Source organism: Telmatherina bonti, assembly GCF_933228915.1.
Source record: "Telmatherina bonti genome assembly, chromosome: 21".
In the NCBI taxonomy this organism is placed as follows: domain Eukaryota; kingdom Metazoa; phylum Chordata; class Actinopteri; order Atheriniformes; family Telmatherinidae; genus Telmatherina; species Telmatherina bonti.
Genome location: NC_136630.1, coordinates 14,684,209 through 14,710,350, shown reverse-complemented (window position 1 = coordinate 14,710,350; position 26,142 = coordinate 14,684,209). Strand labels below are relative to the sequence as shown.

At 38.1% G+C, this 26,142-nt stretch overlaps 1 protein-coding gene across 1 annotated transcript in view; it reads right to left on the bottom strand.

Annotated features, from left to right (window-relative positions):
- LOC306771244 (voltage-gated delayed rectifier potassium channel KCNH4-like) overlaps positions 1-21,990 on the bottom strand; it is a gene marked incomplete at both ends in the record, with an annotated part of 44,487 nt that extends 22,497 nt beyond the window's left edge. Inside the window, 4 exons of the mRNA XM_079260367.1 lie at positions 7,178-7,311; positions 7,707-7,838; positions 9,828-10,061; positions 21,915-21,990. Of these exons, the coding sequence (XP_079116493.1) occupies positions 7,178-7,311; positions 7,707-7,838; positions 9,828-10,061; positions 21,915-21,990 (576 nt within the window). The remainder of the gene's footprint in view (positions 1-7,177; positions 7,312-7,706; positions 7,839-9,827; positions 10,062-21,914) is intronic.
- Positions 21,991-26,142: the final 4,152 nt, after the last annotated feature.

Genomic DNA, 26,142 nt, shown 5'->3' with positions numbered 1-26,142 from the left:
AACTAGGGAAAAAAGGGAAGTCATCAACATCTGTGGCTGCTTTAATGATATTTCAAGCCATGTCAGTAAAAGCTAGACGGTCTTTTAAATTTTCCTGAAATCACAGAGATCACGACGTCCAACAGGTCATTGGAGAGCATGTCCCAATGATCAGAAAAGTCTTTAATTTGGGGGAAATATGAAAATGCATTTCACACAGGCACAGTTGCTCTTCACACATCATTAACTCAAGCAGTAGCCTAAATTTTACAGCAACAACTAGAATACCCAGCATGCTTTATGTTTTTACAACTGTTAAGACACTCAATACATCACAACTCCAGTGCCAACCACTTTAAATTATTATTAATATATATATATATATATATATATATATATATATATATATATATATATATATATATATATGTATTTGTTTTGTACAGATCCTAAAAAAGGCATGCTAGATTTTTTTTTATGTTATCATCTCTTAATTTCCTCGATCTTCCATAACTGCTAAGATTTCAGTTATAATCAGTAATCACTGTATAATCATCGTGTGGTTTTTTTTTTTTTATGATTATAAGAATGTGATTAATATTAGGAAAGGTAGGAAATTGAATAAAAAAATGTAATATCTGGATTTTTTTTCAAATAAGTACAAATAATCTACTATAAAAACTTTTGTCATTTTTATTGTTTTTTTATTAAGGTTTTTACTTGTCTTCTTGGGCATTATAGGAGCAGAATGATGGTCTGGTTACTGTGTTGTTTTTTCCTAAATGAAAAATGACAAGCAAAAGTAAAAAGTTTGTATTTATGCCACAAAAATCAGCAATATCAAAGAATTGAGAGAATCACAATTTAATTGAATTTAATTGAAATCGAATTGAGATGAAAGCATACCATCACAGCCCTAAATAATATAATATAACGATAGATTTAAAAAAAAAAAAAACTTTCTCAAGAGAGCAAGAGGAATTCAGTTGTTATTAAGCAAAAAATTACCTTTTTACATTCATAAGAACAAAACAATTAAGTAACAAACAAGACAACAGCATCAAAACACATGATTGTCAACGACAGCTTTCAGCTTCTGTTTAAAGATTCTCTTCTTAATTTTATATTCCAAACCATCATTTATCTTGTTCCCTGAGTGACTGCTCCTTAATAAGTGTGGATGAAGAGTACAACAACTGTCATCACACATTCTTGAGTGTGGACTCCTAATTGAGCTTGACTTGCTTAGTAATCACTGTGTTACTGCATGATAATTCCACTTACTGGACTTTCGACTACAATCATTTCTCCTTCACTATATTGCATTACGGGGAATTGAAAAGAAATCCGTATTTAAATTATTTTGGCGAATGGGGAAGTAAAAAGCAAAAATAATGGGAGGAAAAACCTTGTAATGAAATGTAAGAGAAATAAAGTGTCATACTCACAAACTTTAAGTATTTCATAAGTATTTCAGGAATCTTCTTGCATCAAAACTTAAATGCCTTAGCCAGGCATAGTGTTTCCCTTTATGTGAAATGAGCCAATAAAATCTCCCTCATGGGAAATGGAGCAAAGGGAAATCAAGTGCATGCTTCTTGTCAGCTACTTGGCTTGCTTACAGTAGCTGATATACTGAAAAGATTGTGTCTCAGCATCAAAACTGTCTGAAAAGACATAAACAGCATCTGAAAATGCAAGCGGTTTCGGTAAGGAACTATCATGGAAAGACAGGAGATGAAGAAAAAGAGCTGAAAATGTATTTTAGTGTGTGTGTGTGTGGGGGGGGGGGGGGGGGGGGGGCAGATCTGTAAACTCCATAAAGCACTGTGGAAATTTGCATTGACTGACATCACTTAACAGATTTTCATTTCTAATTCTGTTTTACAGATGACTGAATTATTAAATAGTCTGCTTCTGTTTATGTCTTTACAGCGGTCTTTTTCAATGACTGAGTGTCTGTATTCCAGCAAAGGCGCAGCTCTTCTTCTTTCTTCCTTGCCTGGCAGGGCAATAAGGCTACAAATAGAAATCTAGTCTCCAGAATAGATATGCCTGGATTCTGTGTGGAGGCAGAGAAGCACATCGTTAGCTAACTGTTGCGAAGACTGAGAAGAAAAAGAAGGAAAGCAGAAGGAAAAGAATATATTAATAGTACAGCAGTGGTGGAAGGAGTATATTGATATTTTACAAAAGGAAATAGTAGCAATGCTGCAGATTAAAAAATAATCTATACTACATTGTACTGCAGGTACAGTTTTTTGCCTTTAAATATTCATTGCTTTATCAGGAAAAGTATCCGTGAACTAAGCACTTACCATGCAAAAATTGTCCCAATTAATAATTGGTTATCATTTCTGCAGCATTAAACAACAACATAGCTTGGCAGTATTGGAAACATAATGTATCTTTCAGTTGATGAACTTAGAAGAAACTAAATTTGTAAAGACATCACATAAGTAAGGTCTGAGATTGGTTTTTATAACTAATTTGCACTGGGAAAGGGAGATGAAGCAGGAAACATGACTTAAGTAGAAGAAATTGGGAAAGAATGGCAGACAGGGTGGGGAGAAGCAGCAGGATCCAGAGGGATGAGGCCAAACAGAGAGAGGAGGTTAGAGAGGCAGATGGAGAGGATGAGAAAATGTGCAGCAAAGAAAGAGAAAAGGCTTCGCCCCATACCAACAGGAAGGATGAAGGGGAAAAAGAACCACTGAATTCCTTTAACATGTCATTTCTCAGCGGTGGACATTACACATAAATCCGAACCCAACCACTTACTTACTTGGATTACAATCAGTTTGCGCCGCTACGACATTTTGTCACCTGGTTACTTTGAGAAAATGCTGAACAGTGGAGTACTGCATCAGCTGCTTCACGGGTATAAAATAATCCGCAACTTTTCCATTTTTCTTGTATAGAGAGTGTATGTAGTGTTGCAGTTAATCCACTTCATGTTCACAAAGGAGTCTGAAGGAACTCCGGCTGCTACATAACGTGACTGGACGGTTTTCTCATTGTTTCTACTGCAATATTTAACCGTTGGGGCTATTATTTAGCTAGCTTTCTTACTTACTAGCTCATAAAAATAATGTGGTTTTTTGTTTGTTTGTTTTTATTCATTATGCAAAATGAAAACAATATTAAAATAGAAACAAACGGTTGCTGCCTTCTACTGTAGAATGTTAGTCCAACGCATAGATCGTTTATGTCTATGGTCCAACGGACGGTATCGTTTTCTACGGAAGCCGAGAGCGGTCGTACTTCACTGGTTTTTAAAAAGTTGTTATGAAGGCCATTTTCTCGTGATAACAGGGTAATTTATCATGATAATGGAGGGTGCTGCAAATAATCATTGTGTTTATATGTAATCCTGTAAATAAGTGTTTGCTAATAGTCAGTGAAATGAAATGAAAACTACTTTATTAATCCCCAAAGGGAAATTCAATATTGTAGTAGATAATAATTAACTTGAGGAGGTCTTGTTCTGGAGGCTGCTGGCAGGAATGATCTTCTGCATCTTTCAGTCTTACAGCGGACCTGAAGAAGCCTGTCACTGAACACACTTTGTTGTTTCATCACTGTATTGTGGAGAGGGTGTGAAGAATCCTCCATCATCTTCATCAGCTTGTGCAGCATCTTCTTTGGACAATCAGCTCCAGCGGCTCCAGAGTTACTCCGAGCACAGAACCAGCTTTCTTGATCAGTTTGTTATAATAAATTGTAATATAATAATAATAATTTATAATTAGTTATAATAGACACACCACAATTTTGGCCTTTGTCAGACTTTATAGATGTAAAATCAGGTGGATTGATTAGTGATGGGTGTTTTATTTTTTTTTTTTATCTCATGTCAGCTTGTGTCCATTTCTGGCTTGACTGTGCTGAGGGATCTGAGTCCAGAACAGCTGACTACTGAGATGCCCACTGAACCCACCTGTTGAAGTGTTGGGAGAGAAGATGGCTATGATCTCATCCATATTGAAGGACAGTCCCCCTCCTTGCCGTGCCACCCCACACCCCACACTGATTTTAGATGCAGCAGTATGTCGCTGGAGGAGCATCGAGGCTGGGCTGCATCCAACGTGTGAAGGTACAGGTCTATGATTCCTGCAGCAGTTCGACTGGAAACCAACACTGTTCCCAGTAGACAACAAACATACTCATTAAATGTGCAGCCATCAGTTGGAGTATCAGATCAGAGTATCATCAGCATCAGAGTCAGAGACTGCAAACACTGAACAAACTAATCAAGAAGGTTGTTTCTGTATTGAGAATAAAGTTGGAGCTGCTGATGCTGATTGTTCAGGAAAGAAAGCTGCGCAAACTTCTGAATATAATGGACAATTCTTCGCAACCTTTACACGGCAAAGTGTGTTCAGTGTAAGAATACGTCAAGTCCATCGCTAGACAGACAAGTACTGTAGAGCATTCCTGCTTGAACAAGACATTATTATCTTCTAATTAGTTATTATTAATTTTAGTCTTTTAAAAACTTCTACAATATTGTAATTTCCTTCTGGGATTACTAAAGTATTTTTCATTCAGTCATGTCATTACATGATAAAGAGATCATGCAAAGCAGAGCAGTTTGCCATGACTTTCCCTACTCAGCCAAATATAACTAATACCTAAGTAATTTAAAAAAAAAAAAACATTTATAACACCTATGTTTAAAAGTCATGTCCAAAGTACTGTCAGTGGTTGTTGTCCAACACATGGGACTTGCTATTTCATGCTATGTCAAATGGTTATTTTTGTTTAAAGTTTAAAGTTACATAAGTGTATGTGGTGAATTAGAGGGAAAATGTGAGACTATAGAAAGCAGACGGAACACATTTTACTCTTGAATTTCAAGTTATGTGAGATAGAAAGAGAGGGTGTAAAATTCAGTCGCATAGTGAGCGTGTTGGCCTAAAATTGGAATGATAAATACTTTGCATCTCATTGTGAGAGTGTTGATGTTTGCTGCACGTTATCCTTCAGTCACCTCAGAGGGGGAAGACATCCTTTGTGAAGTGTATGTGAATGTGATGAAGGTGGGAAGCAAAGACAATAGGGGGGCTAAACAGACAGCTGGAGGTGTAGCACACGGTTCCTGTATGTGCTCTTACAGAGGATTGAAAGCAGCAGCAGAGCTTTTAATTCTTTCAACTAGAAATCTAGAGACAAGAGCTAAACTGAGTAAGCTGATTTGAATAAAGATTAAGGTATTTTTATCTAATTTATCAGTGTTACGCACTTTTTAGCAGAAAAAAAGAGGAAAAGAACTAATTCATTCATTCATTCATTCATTCATTCATTATCCATTCGGCTTATGATCGCGGGGGAGCTGAGGTCTATCCCAGCAGTCTTTGGGCAAGAGGCAGGATACCTGGACAGATTGCCAGTCCATCGCAGGGAAAAGTGACTCATCAGGATAAATCAGTGTTTAACCTATTAGAGCAATCAATTATTCATCAAATTTGGGGTTTACTTTTTATGTCAACACAGTACAGTAAAAGGGTTGTGTAGGCTTAAAATGATTATTAAATATTCAATTTAGCTAATACATAAAGGACTGTATTAGAAATTATACTGAAATTAAACTGTATTAGAAATTATACTGAAATTAAACTGTATTAGAAATTATACTGAAATTAAACTGTATTAGAAATTATACTGAAATTAAACTATTAGAAATTATACTGAAATTAAACTGTATGAGAAATTATACTGAAATTAAACTGTATTAAACTGGATTAGAAATCAAATTATCTGTATTTTTATTTATTCTTGTTGTCATTATCTATAATAAGAAAAATATTTGTGTCTTTTTGAAAAGTTAGTGATCTTTAACACACAAGTCTGAATTTGGAAATGATATGTGAGTTGTTACTGGAAAATGTTTACATACAACCAAAAAGTTTCTATGGGGCATATTTAAGTGGTCACTTTTTAAAAATTGTATGACAACTCTAATGTGAAATGTTACTGGATTCCTCATGTTAAAATGAAAAGGAGCCATAATTTCAGGTACTGGACAGGTAAACGAATCTCCATAAAACACACACGCAGAGCTCTTCCTTCTGTATTCAATTAGATGTTAACTACCACAGTCAAACATATGTTTTATCTTTAAAAAAAAAATAAGGAAGAAAAAGTTTTATACTGCTTTCAGGCATTTAGGATGAAATGTCTGATTGTGAAAAACAAGTCTGAGCACTGATTCTTCTGGATAACCGAGCTTCTCCTGGGAAGCACTGAGATTATCTCATAACTGTGCTCCATTAGAAAAACTGCTCGGATTTGTGTCTGAGGCTCAAACAAGGGTTTGATGTCATGAAAACCACAACTCAGAATGAAGCGTAAAATTATTATTTAAAGCATACTACACCCTATATAAAACTGCAAAATGTCTCATTGAAGCAGACTATAACAGACAACTACTTCAATAGTCTGTTGAAGCACAAATGCAAATGAAAGACAGATGAAGAAGAGTGCGTGGCTGAAATCGTACACTTATCTTAAAAGGGCTGGCAGACATTTTAAATCCACGAGATAAGCCTATTTTTACTTACTGTGCAACATTACCCAACAGCTTTTTAGCTTTATGATCTCATAGCACTATGAGGCATGGTGTAAAAGTAGAAACAGAGTCCAGACATTTGGGAGCGGGCTCTCCACTGTTGCATTTTTAATTTTCCAAATGTTTTTAGTGGACAGTAAGTGTCAGGGCTCACCAAGTGGGGCCTATAACGTCAAGCCCACTCTTATCGGCCTTTTTTCTTTCTTTTTCCCCATTTAGGTTTTACTGATAATCACACATTTTACTTTTCTAGTTTGTGTCCATTTTTAACCAGAGCCTCGACTGGCTAGATGTTAGTGTGTCCACAAGTGGTGATGATGATGCTTACAGCTTCATGTGTGACCTAAATGCCCTCACCATGTTTCCATTCAAAACTTTATGAAAGCTTGCAACTGCACAAAAAAAAAAAAAAAACAGAAAAAAAAATCAGGAAACTGGAATTGATTTATTTTTTTCACATTCTGAACATCTGGGTCAAGACTTCCCTGATATTCTCTCTTTAACAGTCATCTTTTAGTCTTACCACGAATAATCGAAATCCAAAAGTGATGGTGCGACTTTTCAGAGTCACTCATTGACTCTGCATTAAAATTCATCCCCAAGAATGAGTGATAAAGTTGGACTTACTGCACCCAGGTTGATGTCTCCTTTGCCACCTTTGGAGAAGTGGCTGCTCAGCTGGTACAGCATAGTGCGTCCACACTTCCTAGCCTCACGAAAGTGAGAGTTACTCTTCCTTCTGTGCCTCTTGTCCTCTGAAACTGTCAAAAGAGCTAAATTATTGTTACATTTATTCCTGTTGTATTCATACAGGTAGGAAAAGGAGAGAAAACCTCTCGCATATTTTTGACTTGAACTGGATTTCATCCTAACAAAGTGACGTTCTGTTTCCCGTGGCAGAGGAGTTGGTATGTGTGGCAAATCGTGTTCATATTCCACTTGAAGAACCACTGCTGCTCAAAATTAAACTCTACATTGAAAAATATTGTACGAGTTCAGTGAGTGAATTTCAGACACAAACAAAACTGCTGGGGAAGATGTGACAGTGATGAACAGGAGCGCACAGAGAAAATGAAAGCCGGGGGTCTGCTCATAAATCATGTACACAGTAAACAAATAAAGGGAGTCTTTTTGGAAAATGGAGCTTGTTGCTCACCTTCCCTTTTGCTGGCATGGTGTCCTGTTCCGTACGTGTCAGTGATGTCCTTGAAGGAGAAGAGGAAGAGAACCATTTCGCCCTTCTCATTCTTTATGGGCACGATGTCTAATAGACACCAAAAGGCCACACCTGGAGCGAAACCAGAAACGGTCAGGAAGCAATCGTAACAACAATTAGATTGTTTTGCGTTGCAGCTTGTTGTGTTGAGGCTAATTGTGTCAGGTTGTGGCTTTTGTATTGGTATGACACTTCTAGGCCACTGTAGATTGAGCACTATACATGCAAAACTTTATCATGAAGCCGTACACCCGGTGGATTATGTTATTTGTTTCAAAGTTCTATTATTTTACTTTTATGGCTTATTTATGACATTAGTGGTCAATTGCAGACATAACCTTAGTTATACAACCTTACTGTCACATACTGCACTGTCAAAAACATGACAATTAAATAAAAATGCATTTAGCTACAGTAAAGATTTTGCAATCCATCCAGTCCTTCAGCATCATTAGTAGTTAAAATACTCTGAAGCTGCAGGTTTGGGTCTCTGTTGAATGAACATAATCCTGTGTGGCAGCTAGAGAGGCTTAGACACTACTGTATGTTCTCCTTCCATGCCTGACAACATGTCTTCAGCTCAAGACTTCCAGGAGGATTAGCTGAAAGTTAAAAGGAAGGAGTTAAATTCAAGGCAGTGTGTGGAGGGTTTTGTCTTGCATTAAGAAAGTATGATTAGCTGTGGAAATATGCATGAGAAAACAAGCTGAAGCTTGTTACTGTCAGCACACCACCTCAACACCCCCCGGTGTCTCTTCCGATACTGATGAAGGAATTACTAATAAGAATTAGATACTGATTCTCACCTTTTGTAAATTAGATTGTTTGTTTTTTAATCATGAGTGCACAGAAGCACCAACTCTCTAAAAGAGCATGAGATGGGACGCAGCTTCAATTCTGTATTCATAATTCAACTTTGGGAGCAAAATACTTTGATCAGGCTGCTGATGCTCCTGACCTGATCAAACCATAATGCTGTTGTAAAAAGAATCGGATCAACTGAGTGGCAGGAATGTTTAACTTTTTAACTTTTGAAAGAAGGAAACACTTATCTGAGCATGACATGCGATGTACAGGTACATCTCAGGAAATTAGAATATTATGGAAAAAGTGAAATATTTTTTGTCTCTCATTTCAGAATGTGAGACCTATATATGTTATAGATTCATGACACATTGAGTGAAACATTTCAAATATTCATTCCTTGAAATTCTGATAATTGTTACTTATAGATAATGAAAACCCAAAATGCAGTGTCTCAGAGAATTAGGATATTGTGAAAAACTTCAGTCTTAGAAAGTCATGGTGTCACACCCTAATCAACTAACTAACTAAAAATACCTGCAAAGGTATCCTAAACCTTTAAATGGTCTTTCAGTCTGGGTCAGATGGCTACACAATCATGGGGAAGACTGCTGACTTGACAGATGTCCAGAAGACGATCATTGACCCTCAACAAGGAGGGAAAGCCATAAAAGGTCATTTCTAAAAAAGCTGGTTGTTTACGGAGTACTGTATCCAAGCATATTAATGGAAAGTTGAGTGGAAGGAACAGGTGCACCAGCGAAATGCATAACCGCAGCCTTGAGAGGATTTTCAAGCAACATCCATTCAAGAATTTGGGAAGCTTCACAAGGAGTGGACTGAAGCTGGACTCCACTACGCACAGGCGAATCCTAGACATGGGCTACAAATGTCACATTCCTCGTGTCAAGTCACTCCTGAACCAGAGACAATGTCAGAAATGAACATACTTTCCAGAAGCCTGACATTTCTGTTTAAAATATCCCTTTTTCATTGATCCTATGTAATATTCTAATTTTCTGAGACACTGCATTTTGGGTTTTCATTACCTATTAGCCACAATCATCAAAATTTCAAGAAATAAATGTTTGAAATGTTTCACTCTATGTGTAATAAATCTAGATAAAATATGGGTTTCATATTCTGAAATGAGTGATGAAAAATATTGACGTTTTTTATAATGTTCTAATTTTCTGAGATGTACCTGTACAACCTTTTCGACTTTGTCCTCCCGTGTCTTCTTTTCTGTTTACCTACCATTCTTCTTGTAAAAGTGGACCTCGGCCTGGTATTCCTCTCGGCCCTCCAGAGCCTTCTCCATCTGCTGAGCCACGTGCTCGCTGGTGTCGGCGCCGTAAAGGAAGCGGCAAGTGCAGTTCTTCTGCATCACCTCAGTTCTGGTGAAGCCCGTCAGTTCACAGAAGCCGTCTGAGCAGTAAACAATGGGGTAGCCGCGATGACCCTGGGCATTACCCAACAGGAAATTACTGTCTGTAACGGGGACATGAGAAGAGAAATTAGCTGTGAGAAGTTTTTACTTTATTGTAAATGTTAATATCATTGTTGCAAAACTTTATTGTGAAGCTCAAATATGCCTGAAAGCTTGCAAAACAATGTCAGGTGCATCAAGTTTGACAGATTTTTGTATCTGTTTATTGCCCTCAAATCAAAGTCTGTTTACCTCTGAATTCATGTCAAAGCTCCTCAAAGTTGACACATTAAAATTAAACATGAATGTTTGACTCAATTTTGGGCTCAATTAATTTCCCCAGGACGCCGTCGTCATATTTGTGATCTGAGTTATGTTCCTGGTGCCAGTCAGGGCCTGTGTGGGCAGTTGAAAGAACTGGCATGGTGGGCTGCAGATGGTAGGATGAAAAACAGTGAACTTAATTCATTCATTTCCATGTAACTCTAGGCACATTTTGTTGATGTGATCCCAGAGCAGACTGGACCCTAAATAGAAAATCTGTTTAAATAACAGAAGTAAATGGCAATTTTAAAAAAAGTAGGGAAATAAAAACAAACAAAGTATAACTGGATACGAATTTATTCTAAGCCACCAGAGGTGTCTTTTCACCTGTTCATTGTTCATCTAATGACACGAGTCATATTCTGTGAGAAATCATTTTGCAAAATAGAGCTTTCATGAAATGATGAAGATCCATGAATAGATATCAAATTACTGTAGTTTTCAGGCTTTTTACACTCCAGTTGCAGTTTAATCAGCACTAAAACAGTTTTATGTCTTCCTCTCCTTTGGTCATTCAGCACCATGGACAGTTCTCATTACCGCGTCATATTCATTGCCCAGCACCAGTTCTTTGTTCTTGGTTCCCACACCAGCAGCTCCAGGCTGCATGGCACAAAGTTTTACTCTTATTCCACATAATTGAAGGCAGTAACATGGATGTCGACACATACAATCAACTTCAAGGCTTCTAGAGTTCTCTAATTAAGGAAAAACCAATAGTGTTGATTCAGATTTCATCCTCTTTTTTTGTGGGAGGCCTTTTTAGTCAATCTTTGATTTTAGATGAATTGCTTGTGCTGCAGAAGAGAACCTTAAATGCAACAGTGTGAATATTAAGTAGGGCTAGTTGCTCAGATATGTAGCTGCAGCTTTACTGTCTTGTAAGAATCTTTTTGTATTGTACCCCACTACTGTATCCTTACAAATAAAATTTAGTTTGCTCTTCTTTTAACACTCAAATGATATAATATTCAACTTCTATTGGTTTTATTATTGCCTTTAAGCATCACATGGATCAGTGATGAGGATTATTTCAACACTGAAGTGGCTAAATTACTCCTATTTAAAAGCTGACAACTAGTAGACCATTTTGGAAATGATCAGCTTTTGATGTTTATCTAAATAAAAGATTCTTTCACTTCGCCTCAGTGCAGATTCACAGACTTGGACTGGTTGTGTTGCAGTGCGCGGTGACTGAAATATGCACTGATAAAAAGTGGCATGAAAAGACTAAATGGCAGCTGGCAGCTTGAGGTAAAGATCATCTAGTTATGTAACTGAACCAACACATGTCATAATGCTTGCAAATTAAGCTTGCAGTATGTTGTCCAGCTTGTCTCATGTTGTCCCATTAGACGCAGGCGCGTTTTCTTCAGGGTGTCCTTTTCATTTTATGCCAATATAAAACTAGTCCCACAGAGTTTTCTTGTGGCTTTGTGGTTCACAGACTGTACAGCGTATTTGTGTAAGGCGGTGATCCTAAGAGAGGTTTTCAATTTTGTTTTCATAGTGTCACACCATCATCGTTAATCATGACAACATGTAAGAACATGTGTGAACATTGAATTTCCCTTTGGGGATTCGTAAAGTATTTTTAATTTTATTTTAACTTCATGTAGCTGTTTTAAAAATAAGCAATAAGGTGTAACTCACTGGTTGCATGTACTCTCTGTTTAAAAATACAGTATTAAATTTTTAAAAAAAAAACATGGATTAAAACCTCCCACAAAAATCTATCTTTAGACACAGTCCCATTTCCTATTTAAAGAATATTTATACATAAACACTGGTTAATTCTTTGCACAAGTCACAGCTGAGAATAGTATTTCGACAAGAAATGACCGACTCCTCTGCTGCTTGTGCTGCTTGACAGAAAACATCAGAGTGCAAACTTTGTGATTTCCTGAGAAGAACGAGTATTAAACTTCTGCGACTGTGCTTTCTATGATCTAGCACTTTAATTGGCCAGGCTGAGCAGAAAGCAGTCCATAGGGGATGTCTTTTCTGAGCAGTGACAACCTTTCCAGAGTGTGCAGTGAGCAGCAACTAAACTGTCACTGTGGAATTATAGAGACAGGCATTAGTCAGATCCAGCAACAGGCAGAGGAGGTTTTATGCTTGTGCTATGGCTTTCCTTCTCCCTCGACTTCAGCATGAAGAAGCTGAATATTTCTGTTCTATGGTCCACTGTCGATCTTTTCAAATATGGCTTTCAGGAAGAAAAAACTGTATGAAGTTTTTTTCTTTTTTTTTTTTTTTTTTTTTGCAGAAAACATCACAGCACATCTACCTTTAGACATCTGTGTACAGATCGCCCCAGAAACAAAGGCTGAGCAAGATGTAATCTGCTGATAACAAAAAAAAAAGCCCTCTTTTTCATGTTCTATAAATTTCTGACACCCAATTCTGTGAGCCAGCAAGTGTTAGAGAGTACCGCATTTATCTGTGGTTTATGTAATGTTAACCTAAGAATAGGCACATCTCTAGTCAGCAACCTTAAATCGGTCCTTTAAACAGGTCAAAGGCAGGTGCAGTCATAAATCATTTCACAAGGATGTCTTAAAACTAAGGAACCATGAAGGGAAAACTTTTTGTGCTGTGATCAGAGATATACAAAGTTTGATGTTCGGCCCTCTGGCTGGCGAAGCATGATTCATAGAACTTTCTACTCAAGCTGAGCTTTCTGAATCACCATCATTCGCTTCAAATGAAGACGATCTGGTGCTGTTTAGATTGTGGTTGGAGTGAAATGCAAATCATGGAACACATATAGAAAATTCAGCAGCAGATGATGCTAATGTCATGGCAGATCCGTAAGAAGCAGATATTCTTGCTGTAAATAATGTGTTTGTGTACACCTATAGAAATTAAAACTTCATGCACACAGACACACACACACACAGATGATGCTTGGGACCAACAGGGGGATTGTGACGCTATGTCTAAATTAATTTAATTGTGTGCTGCACATGATACTTGGCCTGCTGCTTATTCAGTTATTTCCATTTTCTTTATTTATATGCTGCAAATCCTAAAGTTTTACACAATTTCAGTGTGTACGGTCTGCACACACGTGGAATCCTTTAGTACAATGTTTGTGCTCAGGATGGGGGATTGGATCAAAGTCATTACTCGATGCAATCAGTTGGTTTCTATTATAGGACATGTATGAATTGGCTTGAAATGATGAGTATGTTGATTCGTGTTTGTAAAGTGTCCGTGACAACATTGTTGTGAAGTGGCGCTATACAAATAAAGTTGAATTGAAAAGTTTAATTTTATTTTAGCTAGGAAGCCAGCGACATTAGTGTCCTTCAGGACTTGTGAGTTTAAGTTCAATGACTTATGATCTTAGTTTATCATAAACCCAGTTTCCCAGGTGCCTGCACATCATGACATGAACTTGGCTTAGAAGAGGATTATGGGTGATGTCAATATATATGTTATTGTATAAACATACTGCCGCTGTCATTATTACCAATTTAACATTCACATGCAGTGAGCAAAGGTCACTTGTTTTTTTTTTTTTACATAATTCTGTTTGAGCCTGCATGTACATACACCACATTGTCTTATTCTAGGTACAAAGTCTGTCCCTAAAAGCTACAATAAAGCATGCATTTGCTTTTTTTTTTTTAAATTATGACAAAATATTGTTTCACATGTGTTCCTATCAATAAGTCTCAGTGAAACAAAGTTGTGTTTTGGGCAAAGTGCTGCTCATGCTATTCAGTGGAATTATTTGAACAACTATATTTCCTGCAGAGCAACATCTCATCTTAGTGTGGCAAGATACACCCTTGTGGGTGGTCTTTGCCTAAAACCTTAAGAAGATCTCCTACCACCTTTCCTTAACCCCACTATATTTTCAATGACGTCAAGAGAAAGTGCTTAGGAAAAGCTAACAGTAGGTGATATATTTTGACTATTGGACAGTGCCTGTAATACCTTCTAAATGAATGTCAACAAGGAATTATATTGACCTCATTAAGCTGTATTGAAATGCTAAAAATAGAAGAAACTATAACTTTTTCTTTTTTGAGGAAACCAAAACACACCTAATGAACATTAGCTAGTACGTCCTTCAGTTTCTCCAGTGGCTTATTGTCTTCTAATAACTTTGTAGACAAGCATTTAGTCCATCCAACCTTCCATCCATTTAAACCGAGTCATAAACACTTTGAGTATGCTTGTGTGTGTGTGTGTGTCATTGCGGCAACACCTCAATTCTCAGGCTGTAATCCTCTCAGGGATATTGCTTCGAGTAGCCGCTCAGCTGCTCCAGCTTCCTTAATTACACATCTGCGCTGACTCGCTACAACTGTAATCTGACATGATGATGCTACATGCTAGCTCACAATGTCTGCTAACAACATGCAGCCTGCGTTGTGTCCATATGATACAAGTTCTTCTGTGTACATAAGACAGATGAAGCCCGTGAGGTTTGGCCAGCAGCTAATTACCACCTAGCAGCACATAATTACTCGTTGCGCCATGGAGAGTGTGAGAGTGCAAGGTGGCTTGTGAGTTGTAGGGGAAAAGGTCACCGGTGTGGTTAAGATGCATTGCTGAAATGAATCAGTCCCTCCCTGTTTGATCTTAGTTACGATGTAACAATGCAACGGAGATGCAGACCTTGGTGTCTGTATTGTTGCTTTTTCTGTAAAATTCTGAAAAAGGTGGGAAGACTGCAGCTACTAGTGCCTTTATCCCAGCGCAGAGCTTCACAAAGCCTCACGCCCACTTACGCCTAAATTCATACAGCGATGGGGGAGCAGCTGTCATGTGAGGTGGAGACCTGCACATTAGAAGCAGTTTATTTCAGTGTGTTGCTCAAAACAAACAAATAAAAAAAAATGTGCACCTTGGGATTCAACCAGCAACTTTGCAATCTCTGAAGTATCATTGGAGGACTTTGCCCTTTCCAAATGCTTTGAGCTTAGCCACCTGTAAAAAACAAAATACACACCACTAAAAACAAAACGAAACGCAGCTACTATAGAGGTTCAACTCTGCTGTGTCATCTGCCTGCAGAGCTTTAGTTTCTGCAGTTGCCCATTAGGACCTGTTCATCAGTTGGGTAACAATGAGCTCCACAAGGTTCAGTCTGACAAGCCTTCCTGTCTACCTCCTTGATTCTTTGGTTGCCTTTTAACAGGAGAGTTTAGAGAGAAAAGACACCTGCTTCTTATCTTTGCCTGCAGCTGCCTTGTGGTTACATTGGCCCACAGGGTGAACGCTGCTGTCAGTGTGAAAACGCTGCCGGGGAAATCATGTAAAGGAGTTAAGGGAAGCGGATGTGTATCCAGAACAAGCATTTATACCATAGCACACACACGTGACATGTTTTTTTTTTTTTGTTCCACTTAAACACTGGAAGCTCTGCTTTTGGGAGACAACAAAACACGTGCCCTGCTGATGGCCAGACGAGCACGTGCAACCTGAGTCTGACCTTTGACTTTATGAGGAATTCTCCTTAGAGATCAAAACAGTTGACATGGACATGCACACACAGATAATGTCACATCAACAGATACATCAAGACATGACAACACGAAGCCGAGAGGACATCAGCTGAAATGCACACACACTTTCTAACATTTCCTTTGGGGAAATCCAAACACTCACTGACACTGCTATGAGCCAAATACTGTGCTCGGTATGATAAGCTGCTCTGACAATTTGATTACAGTAAAACAGAAGTTGGGGTGGGGGGGATGTAGCTCAGGTGTGCCTGACTTTAACAGGATGTGTGATATTAAAGTCAGCTTTGTCTCTGTCAGTGTTAAAGTCAGGCACAAGCCATTTGGTATTAAGAAAGTTAAACAAAATAAAAAACAAAATTGTTGTCCATTGCTCTTTGTTTGGAGATGTTACACAAAAACTTGCTGATGATTATCCCAGTCCCAGAATATAAAGCAACAGATTAGATGTAAAGTATCAGAAAGACTATACCTGTCTTGATGTGTGTTTTGTCATTTTAGTTCTGTTTCCTGTTTTAGTTTGTATCTTCCCTGTTTAGTTTCCTTGTTTCTTGTTTAGCTTTTGTTCCCACTCATGAGGTTCACCTGGGTTAATTTAGTTCATCAGTTTCGTTCTGTGTATTTATACCCCCCACGTTTGGTTTTACTTTGCTAGTCCATTGTGTTGTGTTCGAGCTTGATTTCAGTCACTGTCTGTTGATAAAACAAAGATTCGGGAACCTACTCTGCCTCCACCTCATCTCTGCATTTGGGTCCACACCTCTACCTCATCCTGACAATACCTTTGTAAATCATAATACAACACAACGTACAAATAGTGAACATTTACCTAAAAGCCCACTGCAGGCTTGTGTAATACAAGTATGTGAATGTTTTTTTTTTATTAATTATTCAGTAAATCAAATCGATCACTCAATCAATCCATCACTTTATTTCTTTGTTATCTGTGCCTCCATGCAACTTGAATAAAATGAATCAATTAGAAAAACTGACTGACTTAATAATGAGTTACTGGTGTGATCACTAATATTACTATTATAAGTCTAGTGTTGATTATGACTTGAAATCTATCAGCACAAATTGTGCTGAACAGATGACGCTAAGCAGCGGTGAAAACCTAAAGGTCTTGCATAAAGTCAGGCAGGATAGTTAAATGCTCAGTTTGAATTCACCAGTAAATTGGACCACCATCCTTTTCCCAGTATGGGAGGGGGATATACTTAGTATATGCAGCACAGCTACACTGTGGATCCTGGTAAAACATTCTTCATCTTCTAACTTTCTCTTTGATAGACCATCATACATGGTTGTATAGCTGAATTCACCAATAACCCCCGGCTGCAGCCTGGAGATTGGGCGGAGTTGGATGTCAAATGGGCGTGGTTAGGGTTAGTGTCGAGGTTAGGGTTGATCCAATCAAAATGTTGAGGGGGTGCGGTTGGACATCCAGCCCCATCCAATATCAGCCCTGTCTTATTCTCCAGTCTGCAGCCAAGACCCTCTCCAATTCACTGGAAATTTTTTATTTTTTATTTTTATCTGCTTACTCAGCAGCCGTCTTTGGTCTTGCTGGTCTAAAAGAACATGAAGTCTTGGAAACTGTTAATACGACAGTGTTTTCCTGAAACATGAATATGGACCCATTCTTTTTTTTTTTTTTTTTTTATCTAATCAACCTTAAGATAATGTCATCAGGAACCATGACTTCCACTGTGATGCTGGTGATACTCAGTTATATTTATCACCTGAAACCTGATTAAATTAATAAGCAACTGAAGTTACAGCTTTGTTTTAGAGACCAACCAATTTGGCAAAAGAGAGTAAATCATTTTTGGCCAGGAGCATCCTGTTCAGTAACGTTGAAAAATTAATTACATGTAAGAAGGACTATTGTAGTGCCCACTCACCTGGGTATCAAAGTAATTCCCTGAAGATCTTTCAGTTAAAGCGGAACTATTATGTGCATTTCAGGCTAATTTATTTTTATTTCTGAGACCAGAAGGGCTTGGATTGATCGAGTTATTGTCACAAATCATTTACTTCAGACGGACCCTCTCTGTAGGCTGTCAGATCAGCCTGTGGGCAAAACGAGTGGATTGAGACTCTTCTGCTCCGCCTCCCGCCACTGCACTACATTGGGAGCGCGCACCGCAACCATTTCGCCGCCATTGTAGCATCTCATAAACAGAAGGATTAGGCTAATATAAACTCAATAAAAAAAAACAAAATACAATGTCAACACATAGCATACAGCCCTACATGTTGGAACCTGAATCAGACCCTGAAAACAAAGTGGAAAACAGCAACCCACAGCAACGAATGCAGCAGGATGTCTCTCTGTGGTAAACTCACCAGCCATCGTTGGAAATAACTTTATCAGACGTTTTCCACCCGCCTGATGTATTTGTACATGCCCTTGTTAACCAGTAGAAGGTAACCAATCACCGAGCCTTATCCCCCGGGATGTCACAAGGATTTCCAAGTAGAAAAAACTCTCTAAAACGGCACGTTTTTCATCGCCATGGAAACCGAACGGAGAGCGTGCTGGAACTCAAACTCAAACTCAAACATGCGTTTAGGTGATAAAAACAGTGCCGTTCACATGTCTGATGAGGATTCAACTCTGTAACACTGTAGAAAGCGCAGAAAACTCCAAATACCGTAATAGCACCCCTTTAAGTTCTGCCACCAGATTACTGATCAGTACTGTTAAGAGAGATCACACTGTTGTGCCTTCCCCGCCATGGTTATTTTATTAGAATAAATTATAGGATAAGTCTAATCACATACAAAGTCCCTGATGACGAAGCTGATGGAAGGTAGCGCCTTTAGTTTTTAGACTACTCTACTTTAAAACCAACAATGTATTTTGGTGCAGGATGTTTGTAAAACAAAGCTTTAAACTTGCATCTTTGAAACAGCCAATCCATTAATCCTGTGAGTAATGCACTTCTGGTTGAGATATGTTGAACTGAGATTAACTGTATATGGATGTATTAATATTAATGGGATCCAAACTGGTTTTGACACATCAGATTTAAGTTGAGAGTTCAAAAGAAAAACTTCTAGTGTTCAAAATATAACTGAGAAAGTAGCCTTCTTGTGAGTAATTGAGCAACATAGCATTATTCTGGTCAATGGAGTCAAAACATCAGATTAAATTAGCAAAACACAATTAAATAAAAACAGATACTGTCCTGACTGCTCCAGGATGAAGGTCGTGGGGTGAAAAAGACCGCAGCTGCACAACGGACAAAGGTTGCTTGTTTTGAAATGTGTCTTTCTGAAACAAAAGACCAGCTGCTTTATAAAGGTCCTTGATCTGAAAGCAAGTTCAAGTGTTTTGTCTTTAGCAGAGCATCTTTTAGTGTAGACCAAAGTGTTCAAGCATCATCCATGTCAAGTGGCGGAACCCTGTCACCCGGGCAACAGGAAGGAAGCTATTTTGAGCAGTGGGCACTCTGCCACTCCTCGAGGAGCCACAGCTTTGTGGTGACTTGGAGAAAGGCACAAACTGGCATGTAGTTGCAAAGACGTGTGTCCTGCTGCTACCAGCATGTTTTTGATTTATTTTGTCAGCTGCGTTACAGTATTCAGTTTCTAGTTGGGAGGAAAACTAGAACATATAAGTGATCACAAGTATCACGTCTAGTCAGGAGATTTTCAGGGAAGCAATTCAGACTTAAATCTGAAATGTGTTCATGTGGTTGAACCTTCACATGCCATGAAATATTTTAGTTTCTTGATTAATTAGGCTAAAATGGACTGGCAAGCTGTTCCGGGTATGAGATGCCTTGGGCCTGCTAATTGCTGGGATAGGCTGCAGTTTTACCACAACCCTGAAAGGACTAAGCTATATGGAAAATGAATGAATGATTAAGTAATTGCATATAGAAAATGTTAATTAATTCAAATGTTGATGCTGTTTAATGGCATTTAAGAAAAGTTTGAAGACAAGCAAAGATTGTTAAAAAAAAAAAAAAAAAAAAAAAAGAAGTAACACCATTCTTGAAAATTTTACAATCATATTAATTGGTGGCAGGTGAGGGTGTCAGGATTGGGTATGAAATTTAAATTTAATCAGAATCATCAATGGATGAGAAAAAGACTTCTCAGTTCAAGACTTGAAAAATGTTTGGTCTTTCAACGTTACAGTACATAACAATATGTAAAGTTGAAAGGAGTTCAAGGAAATCTCTGTGCTTAGAGGGCAAAGGTGGAATCAATTGTTGTGTGCAAGTGAACTTCAAACCTCCAGGCAGCTCTGTATCAGGAACCATCATGCCACAACGATCAATATGGCAACATAGGCTTAAAATATCTTGTAAAACCGTTACAAGATAACGGTTCACTAAACAAACCACTGTTGAATCTGGAAATATAACTTGAAACTGTATTGTATTATGTTGTTTCTTTAGATAAGTTCACATCTTAGTTGCTTTTGGGAAAACATGATTGGGCTGAATGTACTACTGTAAAGACTATCTAGGCTGATAACAGTGATGTTATGGGGGGCATCAAGACCATTGATGCAGATATGCACATTTGAATTTTGGAGAAAACATGTTACCTTTAGGGTGATATCTTCTTGAGGCAATTTTTGTTGTTATTTTTTAGAAGGACATTGTCAGACCTGATATTATATAACTTGCATGGATTCATAGGTATTCATGTGTGTGTTGGTTTGATTGGCCGGTCTGCAGTGCCTATTGCAAATTGCAATAGGCATATCATCATCATTCTAATCACCGTTATTATTATTATTATTATTATTATTATTATTATTATTATTATTATTATTATTATTATTATTATTATTATTATATCCTGACAAGAATTTATACACATTCCTCTTCCAAAACTTTTATAATTTGCACCCTTAGTTGTACAGTACTTAAAAGCTGTTATTAATTTAGAAAATTGACCAACTCTACTAGAAATGCTGGTTTTAGTATTATTTGGTAGTTGACGTCATTTAGCTCATAGTTGTGTGGAATCCACAACTTCCACTACAACTTAAAAAGCAAGTGCTAAAGGACTGAAATGCCACAATATATCAATGAGTTCATTGACACATTGATACATTAAAGTGCACAACTTGTTTGCAGGCATTCCTGTCATCAATTATGTAAAAGTAATAAAAACAAAATGAGAAGAAATGATATATCATAGACCTATTTCATGTAGTTAAGGTGAAAAATAAACAAATGAAAAATGTGTTACTAGTTAGAACTGAGATGGGAAGAGTATTTGTTACACTGACACGTCAAAGAGTGTATTCAGCAGGAGAGCAACCCTCTGGATTTGGCAGGGAGTCCATATTAAGCTCACATACTGTTCAGCTGGGAGCATGAAGGAATGACCCCATGCCTTTCCTCCTAACTCTGCAGCTTTTTGTTGTTGTTTTGCTTTTCTGTTCTCATCACATAAAATGTATTTTCAACTCTATTAAGACCCTGATTTTCAGAACAATTACTTTTGGTGCAACACATCAGTGTGCTTCAAGATTTTAAAAGCATGTGGTTCTCATCAAAGCTCATCTCTTAGCCAGAAATCCCACCTATTGTCACTATGTTTATGTTCCCAGGTGGAACTGAAACCCAGCTCTTTGAATCAGCGCAAGTCAGCCATTCGTTGTGGCTGCTGCAGAGAACTGAGGGAAGACGGGCAGAATCGTCGCACGAACAAACGTACACATCCCCATGGCATCTGTTCACAATGAGCTACAACCTCCCTTGAGGGTGCACAGGGTTCAAAACAAGACATAAGCCAGGCAGAAATGACAATGCTACACCAGCTGCTCTGAAGCTAAATGTGTGAAACAAAGCTGAATAATCAATAAATAAGTCAAGAAAACAACTTTATAATGCTTTTCTGGTGGTTTTTCATGAAGTAATGCTAAAACATGGAACAGGCAAGATCATCACTAATTCAGTTTCAAACAACAGTTGAAGCATTGTGATCTTGGTTAACCTCACATGGAATTAGGGAACAAAAGTCTCCATTTTGCATTAGTGTATTAATTGGTGACTAATAAAATCATGTTTGTCTATCAATGTTGACAGTAAGTAATCTGAAAAAAAAAAAAAAAGTTTCTGATGTACTTACGGGTGCCATCGAAGCGTGTAGCGATTGTGTCCAGAAAGGTGTTCTGTGGGGCCAAGAGGCCCTTCATCACAGGCATCTTGACCCAGATGTGGGATAGCCAACAGCTGGCTGGCAGTTACACCATCCCAGAAGCACAACAGGAGGCTTCCAGGAGGTCTCAGCAGGTGCAACAGACTTTAAGAGTGACAGTCCAGTGGTGGACACGGGGAGACACATTTACAGTAAAGGTGGCCGCCTTTCTGCCGAGTGATGCTTCTCTGTAAGACAACAGTGCAGTCTGGAAAGACTAAAATAGCTCACTCCACAATGCAGAGGTTTGGGTTTTAGCCCAGATAAGGAAATTCAGAGCGACAATCACAAGCAGCTGCTCAGTCACATCAAGAGATCAATTCCAGGTGATGCTGAGATCCAAAGCCCTTGAAATCAGCCAGCCCAGCTGTTGCTTAGTGGAGCTGGTCCCAACATCAGCACAGAAGAAGTTGCCATGTAACGCTGCTACACTTTCCATTCACAGGAAGACCATAAATGTGTGTCTGCACCTCTAGCATCCTTCAGCTCAGTGATCTGTTGGGATGCTGTGGCAGAATAGTTGCATCTTCTTGAGCTTTCTCCCCCTCCTCGCTACTCTCTCTCTCTCTCCCTCTCTCTCTCTCTTCCATCCACTCCGCTGATATGCCAGCCAATGAGACGCTGGCATTCTCTGTGGGGACCCGTTCTCATCCGTGGTGGGGGTATGGAGACAGAGTGAGAAAAGCGAGGGAGAAGTGGAGGAAAAGAGGAAGGGAGGATTCTTTTGGAGCATCTGACAGCACCATTACACCCCACAGTGTTACCATCAGCACTTGGCTTTTGTGTGTTGGTCTGCAGATCAAGGAAAGATAGATTACCTGCATGTCAGTCACTGGAAGGCTTTTGTATCTTGCTGAACTGACTGTCATTGTGCGACTTTGCCATTGATGAGTGGTTTAAGAAATATTTCAAAGTGGTTTGAATGATAACTAAATATTCTGATCTTTTTTTTTTTTAAAATTATTATTATTTGTTCATGTTATGTGACAGAACCGCAAAACTCCTAAAACAGAATTCCCAGAGTGGTGCTGTGTTTGTACATGGAGTTGGTCACTGTTGCCCTATCAGCCCTTACAGTAGAATTAAGGCTCTGGGATAAAAGCTGCTAAGAGTGGATTAAAAGGATAAGCCTGGACATGTTTTCATGAGGACTTAGACCAAATCTAACTCACTTTAACACAAGCATAAGGCAAGTGAAATACTTTCAGACAGTGAAGATGCTTATCAGTAACTTTATATTTCTGAACAAAGTAGATCAATATATCCCATTACAGTAGTGGGAATCAGTGAAAGATGACCTATGCTATTAATTCAATTAATGTGATTGTCATTAAAAATTTAATTTGCGAGCCACATCAAGAAACCTGATAATAACGGGTCATTTACGTAGGCCCTGAAATGTAAAACATGGCAACATTTGACTTAAAGGAGCAAGATCAAAAAAAAAAAAAAACAACAAAAAAAACCGCATAACTTATGGTCATAAAACAAAAGGAAAACAAGAGCAAAAAGCAAAACAGAAATGTCAAAACATGAAAAGCAATATAAGATTTCACAAATCTCAACAAACTGAATGTGAGACATTACCTGAAGTGTTTTAGGAAACACTGCAACAAAACATTGTTGAACCAAAAGTGTAGCAGCCTCTGGACTGAGGAGCTCCACAAAGGCTGCATGAAGTATTCCAGAAACATAAAAAGGTCACTTTCAAGATGGAAGATACCTCCTTCTGTCAGAATACACACACACACACACACACACACATATATATATATATATATATATATATATATATATATATATATATATATATATATATATATATATATATATATATATATATATATATATATATATATACATATATGTGTATATACATATATATATATATATATATATATATATACATATATGTGTATATACATATATATATATATATATATATATATATATATATACATATATGTGTATATACATATATATATATATATATATATATATATATATATATATATATATGTGTGTGTGTATACAATTGTGCTCATATTTATTCATACCTTTTCATTAAAGAAGGAAAAAAAGCACCTGTAAAATACGTGAAATTGGCTAAAGTAATAATAAATACAAATTTTATGAAAATCGTTACATTATTTTTCAATTCTGCTTCAATAGAAATATTTTTTGAAAAAGCAAACAAATAGGATTATTTATTACATATTACATATTACATCACTTATTACATCACTAATATTTTGTTGAACAATCCTTTAATTTTTCCGCCACAGTCAGGTGTTTTCTCTTCCTCTCAGTCAGACTTCTGCACCTGTTGACAGGTATTTTGTCCCACTGTTCAACAGAAAAGTGCTCTAATTTATCCAGGACCAATTTATTTTGTTTTTTTTCTTTCTTCAACTCAGTTAAATGACAAAACGGTGTCTGATGTTACTAAATTATATTTTTGCACATTTTTAGCTATTGTTCTTTTTCGATTCTCCAGTTATTTGAGTGACTCTTGTAAATTCAGCCTTTTCTTAAATGAAAGGGTATGAATACATATGAGCACAACTGTATATACACTACTCACAAAAAGTTAGGGATATTTGGCTTTCAGGTGAAATTTATGGAAAATGCAATATGTTCATGCTACAGTGATATAATATCATAAAAGTAAGACATTTAAGTAGAAGGATGCACTACTGATTTCCTCATCTCAAAAAATTCATTCAACACAAAAGGTAACAACAATGGTAGTTACACCACAACAAAAAATTTGAACGTCTCAATATCTCGTCATGTGCCCTTGAGCATCAATTACAGCTTGACAACGACGTCTCATGCTGTTCACAAGGCAACTTATTGCCTGCTGAGGCATGGCATCCCACTCTTCTTGAAGGGCAGCCCTCAGGTCATTGAGGTTCTGGGGTGCAGGGTTTCGAGCCTCTACACGACGGCTCAGCTGATCCCACAGGTTTTCAATGGGATTCAGGTCTGGAGAGAGTGCAGGCCATTCCATTTGAGGTACACCAGTCTCCAACAGCCGTTCCCTGATGATGCGGCCTCGATGAGCAGGAGCATTGTCGTCCATGAAGATGAAATTAGGCCTGTGCTGTTCATGTAGGGGCACAATCACCGGATTAATGATGTTATTCAGGTAGTATGGGCTTGTCACTGTACCATTCACAAAGTGTAGGGCAGTTCTGTACCAAGTGGACACCCCTGCCCACACTGTAACACCGCCACCACCAAAAGCTCGCCTGGTGACAACAGCGGCTGATGCATAGCGCTCTCCCTGACGTCTCCAACATCGTTGCCAGCCATCATTTCTGCTCAGTGTGAATCGACTTTCATCAGAGAACAGCACTGAGGCCCACTGGTTCCTCGTCCAGCGTAAATGCTCCCTGGCCCATGCAAGACGATGATGCCTGTGCCTGGTGGTGTGGTCAGGTACCCGTGCAGGTCGTCTAGCACGCAGACCACGCTGATGGAAACGGTTTCCAATGGTCTGACGTGACACTTGGGTGCCTCTCACCTCTCTTAAACGTGCCTGGAGTTGGGTGGCATTCATCATCCGGTTTCTCAGGGCAGTGTTCACAATGTAGCGGTCATCAGCACGTGATGTGGCCAAAGGACCACTTCTAGGCCTTTCTGTGACTCTTCCAGTCTCTCCATATCTCTGTTGCAACCTGCTGATGACACTCTGTGACACTCCAAGCTCAGTGGCCACTTCTGTCTGAGAACGTCCTGTTTGAAGCATCGCAATGGCAAGGGACTGTTGTTCCATTGTTAGGTGTCGTCTTGGTCTCATGATGTCAAAATGTGAACAGCATGATGAGGACAACTGTTTAAACACCAGCTCTAATTGAACCAGGACATTTATTGGTCAATTCAAGGATCACACACCTGCCGTGATTTTTGCCGTTAAGCTCCTTGTTAGAGAACAGCAATTTGTGCAAAAATTTATTGAAACATTTAACAGTTGGACATGTGCATTTAAAAGCTTAGAGAAGATCACATTAAGTTCACCTGTACAGGTTTGAATGCATTTTAGGCTTGTTGTGAAATTTCACCCAAATCTGAATATCCCTAACTTTTTGTGAATAGTGTATATATACATATATACACACATACACACACACACACACTCACATATATATATATA